The 5,863-nt window shown below is 37.9% G+C and overlaps 1 protein-coding gene across 2 annotated transcripts in view; it reads left to right on the top strand.

Annotated features, from left to right (window-relative positions):
* The first annotated feature begins 5,560 nt into the window (after window positions 1-5,560).
* Window positions 5,561-5,863, top strand: part of LOC135213730 (lebercilin-like protein) — a 50,377-nt gene continuing 50,074 nt past the window's right edge. For both annotated transcript variants that reach the window (XM_064247846.1, XM_064247845.1), the window contains exon 1: window positions 5,561-5,672. In XM_064247846.1, coding sequence (XP_064103916.1) covers window positions 5,623-5,672 — 50 coding nt within the window. In that variant the 5' untranslated portion in view covers window positions 5,561-5,622. The remainder of the gene's footprint in view (window positions 5,673-5,863) is intronic.

Genomic DNA, 5,863 nt, shown 5'->3' with positions numbered 1-5,863 from the left:
ATATATATATATATATATATATATATATATATATATGAATAACTTGATCACGAAGTATATAAAACGTGATGCTATGTATAAATAAAGTAAAGTTTTTTTTGCCACGAAGGAAAAAATGAAAAAGCGAGATAGCCGAGTACTGTCGGTCCTATTCGGACCTTTACTAAGGCAAACTGTTTGCCTCAGTAAAGGGTCCGAATAGGACCGAAAGTACTCGGCTATCTCGCTTTTTCATTTTTTCCGTCGTGGCAAAAAACCTTTATATATATATATAATATATATATATATATATATATATATATATTTATATATATATATATATATATAAATTACATATTATATATATATATAAATTACATATTCTATATATATATATATATATATATATATATATATTATATATATATATATATATATATATATATATCTATATTATATATTGTATATATATATATATATATCATATAGATATATATATATATGTATATATATATATATATATATATATATATATATAATTTTATTTTGGTATATCACAGTCCTCCAATTCGACTGGGTGGTATTTATAGAGTGGGGTCCCGGGTTGCATCCTGCCTCCTTATGAGTCCATCACTTTTTTCCATATGTGCACTGTTCCTAGGAGCACTCTCTCTTGCATGAGTCCTGGAGCTACTTCAGCCTCTAGTTATTCCAGATTCCTTTTCAGGGATCTTGGGATCGTGCCTATGTTCCTATGACTATGGGTACAATTCCCACTGGCATATCCCATATCCTTCTTATTCTTCAGAAGATGAACCATGTTCCTATGGAACAAGCCCACCACAGGGGCCATTGGCTTGAAATTGAAGCTCTCAAAGAATATTATGTTGTTTGAAAGTAAGAGAAGGGTAATGGGAAAAGTTTACAGAAAGAATAGCACAGTTCTTAGAAAAACAAAAAAAACAGATCAAATTAGCAAATGTAGAAAGCAAGATGGAAGAAAGAGAATATGAATGGAGGTACAATAAAAAGACTGAAAGCATTTACATCTAGACGCCGAAGGGACGCTGCACAGAACCTTGAGTAATGCCTACAGTGCAATGCATGAGGTGCACTCACGGCACTAGACCCCTACTACCCTAAGGGGATCTTGGTACGGTAGTGAGAGCCCGCAGCCCCGCCCCCAAGGATAGTAGCTAAGCTGTACTACAAAGTCTTCATGAGTTCCCAGTACCGTGAAGAAGAGGACTCCATTAAGAAAATTATTTCTGAAAATGTATCCCCGACTTCTTGGAGCGCGTTTAAGTCCCATTTTTTTATCCTTTCAAAAGAAGAGGGTGATGTGACGGTAATCTAATGGGTCTTAGGAAGCCCCAGATGTCTTAGAGACCATTTAAAGAAGAGGGAAAGAAGAAAAGTGGGAAGCTCTTTGTAAATAGGTCTTAAGAAGGCCAGGCGTCGCACAGGTGATTCAGAGAGGAGGGAAAAAATGAAGAGCGGGAAACCCACCGTAAATGAATGATAGAAAGTGGGAATATGGCATATTCCAATATTCAATATACTAATAATAAATACTCATGGACGACTAAAGGAAGAGCGGTAAACTCGTTGTAAATAGGCCTTAAACCCCCAGGAGTCTTAGGGAAGATTCAAAAGTAGAAGAAAAGAACAGTAAAAGTACATTGGCTCCAGTAAAACAAGCCAGATCTCCTACTAAAAGAAGAATAAGAGCTGGAAATTCTTCTTATAAGTTAATGATAGAAAACGGGAGCCAGCCTCGAGTGCGCCTAAGTTGTACAAAACTTAAAGCTTATTACATACATGTGCACATAAAGTATTGGCTAGTTCATACAGCGTCTAACTACCGTCGAATAAAGCCGTGAACAAAGGCAGAAAAGAGTTAATTGGTGTTTATAAAAGCAATAAGTTGAAATTCACGCGAGTAGTACTAGTGATTCTCGTTAGTGTAGTTGTTTGTTATTTTTCTTGTGCCTGCTACTCCTTGTCATTGTGTATATGCGTTTTCAGGGTTCTTGAGAAGATTTCTATACCTCCATATTCCGTATTTATATTCCTGGATAATTACACTCATTAACACAAGATGTGGACATACGAACTCCACAATAACATGGGGAAACGCGTGTTATCAACAGGTACTCACGCTGCAAAAGCCCGCCACTTAAAGTGATTACAGAATTTACGACGCGCGTCAAGCCTTCATATCAACGGCGTATAGCATTCACGCAAGGTTTATTTTGTCCCCCCAAAAGTCTTTGATTCGCGTTTCTCTCTCTCTCTCTCTCTCTCTCTCTCTCTCTCTCTCTCTCTCCCTACTGTTGTCTGTGTGTGTGTGTGTGTCTTTTCTCTTTTGCCCTTTGAATTATAAAGAGAGGCGTCAAGTAAGGGTGGTCATTTCTGCTTTATACTTGTACCAAAGCGCACTTTTCACTTCTCATTTATTTATATATATTTATTTATTACTGAGAATCATTCTCCACGCCACACAATATCTCTCGTGCCCCATTTTTAGTTAATGCGGGTTTGGAAAAATCTGTTTGCATTTGAAGGGGTGCTACAGCCTTTCGTTGCTAAATATACGTTTTTAATATTAATTTTTATTATTATTGTTATATACTATAGCGAGAGGCCCTGCCTCTGGGAGAAGGGTAGAAAGATCTGGACAAAAAAGATTCACTTGGAGATTATTATTATTTTTTATTACGAAAGTAAGGTGTCAGGCCACTTACAACGTGTATATACTTATTTTCGTTCATTCATTCTTACCGTAAGGTTCGCGTGACGGAAGTAAATGGTTGTGATAACGGATGCATAAAAATATGATTAGCAATGTATCGAAAGTTTCTCTCTCGGCAATACATGTCAAGCTCGGGTACTCTCCTCATAAAAAAAGAAAAAAAATAACTGCACCAGTGACACTACACAGTTTCGAATCAGTCAATCAATCAACCGTAAGGAGTTAGTGGTGTACTGTGGGTAATAATTAAGTTTTTTTTAACGTCCCTTGTCTCCTAGCTGCAATCCCTTCCATTCCATTTCCTGTACCTCCGTTCATATTCCGTTTCTTCCATTTTACTTTCCATCCTCTCCTTACAATTGATTCATAGAGTGCGAGATTTTACTCCTGTTACACCTTTCAAACCTTTTACTGTCAATTTCCAGCGCCTCAGTGGCGTGATCGGTATGGTCTAGACCTGCCACCTCGGTGGTTGCGAGCTCGATTCTCGGGCATTCCATTGAGGAGATAGAGATGTGTATTTCTGGTGATAGAAGTTCACTCTCGACGTGGTTCGGAAGTCACGTCAAGCCGTTGGTCCCGTTGCTGAATAACCACTGGTTCCATGCAACGTAAAAGCACTATACAAACAAACAAACAAACAAACAAACTGTCAATTTCCATTTTAGTCTTTTACTTGACGTCTATTTCCTCTATTTTTCTTGATCTCTCGATTTTGCTGTCCAACCACTCCAACTCTTACTTTCCACCGTCTGGTAACAGTTGCTTCATACTAGCAACTGCGAGATTTCCTCCTGTTACACCTTTTAGTACTACTTGCTCTCAGTTTCCCTCATAGATCCCAGCGCTTGGTCTGTGACCTAAATTTTACTCAAGTTCCTCGTTGGAAGAGTGGGTTGCGTGCTCGCCTACCGATTCGGTAGTCGCGAGTTCGATTCCCCGCTCTGCCAACGTAGAACAAAAGGAATGTATTTCTGAGGATTAGAAATTAATTTCTCGATATGATGTGGTTCTGATCCCACAATAAGCTGTAGGTCCCGTTGCTAGGTAACCAATTGGTTCCTAGCCACGTAAAAATATCTAATCCTTCGGGCCAGCCCTAAAAGAGCTGTTAATCAGCTCAGTGGGCCTCTCCTAGGACTGGCCCGAAGGATTAGATATTTTTACATTGCTAGGAACCGATTGGTTACCTAGCAACAGTACCTACAGCTTATTGTGGGATCAGAACCACATTATGTCGAGAAATGAATTTCTAATCACCAGAAATACATAACTTTGGTTCTACGTTGGCAGATCGGGGAATCGGTAGGCGAGCACGCGACCCATTCGTCCAACAAGGAACTACTAGAATAGAGTAGGAAACAGGGTGGATTGCATGCTGCCCATGGCAGAGTTACGAGACTCGGATGAATTTAAGAATTGAATTAAAACTCCTGATATGACTATGTATTTGTTATGGCCTTCAGAAGAGTTCGTAGTTATTAATCATTCATGAGTTGTAACCTTAGTGAGATATAAACAAGAGAATTCCGTGTTGATAGCGGTTGAAGGTTTGGATTTAAATCATTGAGGGATTAAAGATAATGCTTTGTGGATTTCCCGTGCCCTTATTATTGTTATTATTATTATTATTGTTGTTGTTGTTGTTGTTCTAAAGGGTATACAATAATACAGTGTTAAGAGTTCGTGTATAATCTTTAATACTCTACAAAAAGCTTTCGAACCCTTCCCTGGGTTCATCTTCAGTCCAAATGATGATGAACCCAGGGAAGGGTTCGAAAGCTTTTTGTAAAGTCTTAAAAATTATACACGGACTCTTAACACTTTGTATTATTGTGGACTCTTTAGAACATTATATATAATCTCGCGATAGACAGTTTTTCCCTCATATTATTATTATTATTATTGTTATTATTATTATTATTATTATTATTATTATTATTATTATTATTATTATTATTATTACAGAAGAGATGTAACCTTAAGGAACAACATTAACACAGGAAGGTATTAATGTATATAACTGATTTCTCGTGCTCTTATTATTGCTGTATTGTACATTTTACCAAATATTCACGTAACTAACTTTCCTCTGTATTGGAAATTTCATCCCCCAACAACAGAAACAGATAAATGAAAAATTTAATAAGAGAAATATGGAGTAAAATAATACACATCTCAACAAACTTAAATATATAAACACACAAACTTCTGGTACACGATCGTAAGTTTCAATGTTGTAACTTCACAGAGGACATAATTATAGTATTTAGTTCGCCCCTTGTAGTGGGGTAGCGCCGTCAGTGCACCTCATTCGGTGTACTGTAGGTCCCTAGCTTCAACCCTTTTACAGTACCTTTGTTCATATTCTCTCTCTTCCATCTTGTTATCTGCGATTATTTCAGCCCTTTTTACTCTCCATTTCCGTTTCAGTACTGCATGGCCTCACAGGTGCTATAGTAGATTCACATCAACCGTGCAGCTGATGTCTAAGCCAATCCCTTACGACGCTCCTGATTGGCTGTTGATAAGCCAATCACAGGGCTGGGAACTCTGTCTCTCTCGAGAGTTCTCATAGGTAGGATCCATCTTCTACCTCTCCTGAGGTATAAGTCTTTCAAAAGTATCCCTCAGGAGAGGTGGACCATACATTATGCCTGTGTGAACTCTCTTGCGAGACTTAGTTTCCTACGTTGTGATTGGCTTATCAACAGCCAATCAGGAGCGTCGTAAGGGACGGGCCTAGGCATCAAATGCACGGTTGATGTGAACCTACTACTATAGCTCTTGCCTTATGGCCTAAATTACATATTCCATTAATTTTGTCTGTCTTCCAGGATTGCTAGCGGGTGGTGTTATGCCAGGCACTCTTTAGACATTTGGGCAGAATGGCACGGGGATGTGACGCCATGGCTGATAAAGAGGACCACGAGAACGGGTAATTATTTTCACGTTAGTTCCACGTAAACTCTGTCCGTTAGACTAGACTGAATTTTTTTTATGATTGTAATTACCTCAAATAATTTTTTGTATTCTGCAAGAGAAGATGGAGCAAGACACAAAGTGAAGTTTGTTCTTACGACAAGTTTACAGATTTTTTATGCTGATTATTGCTAGAATTAATAATAT

The sequence above is a fragment of the Macrobrachium nipponense genome, chromosome 43 (genome assembly GCF_015104395.2).
Source record: "Macrobrachium nipponense isolate FS-2020 chromosome 43, ASM1510439v2, whole genome shotgun sequence".
Lineage (NCBI taxonomy): Eukaryota > Metazoa > Arthropoda > Malacostraca > Decapoda > Palaemonidae > Macrobrachium > Macrobrachium nipponense.
Note: the sequence above shows the minus strand (reverse complement) of the source record. Positions and strands in the feature narration are given on the sequence as shown.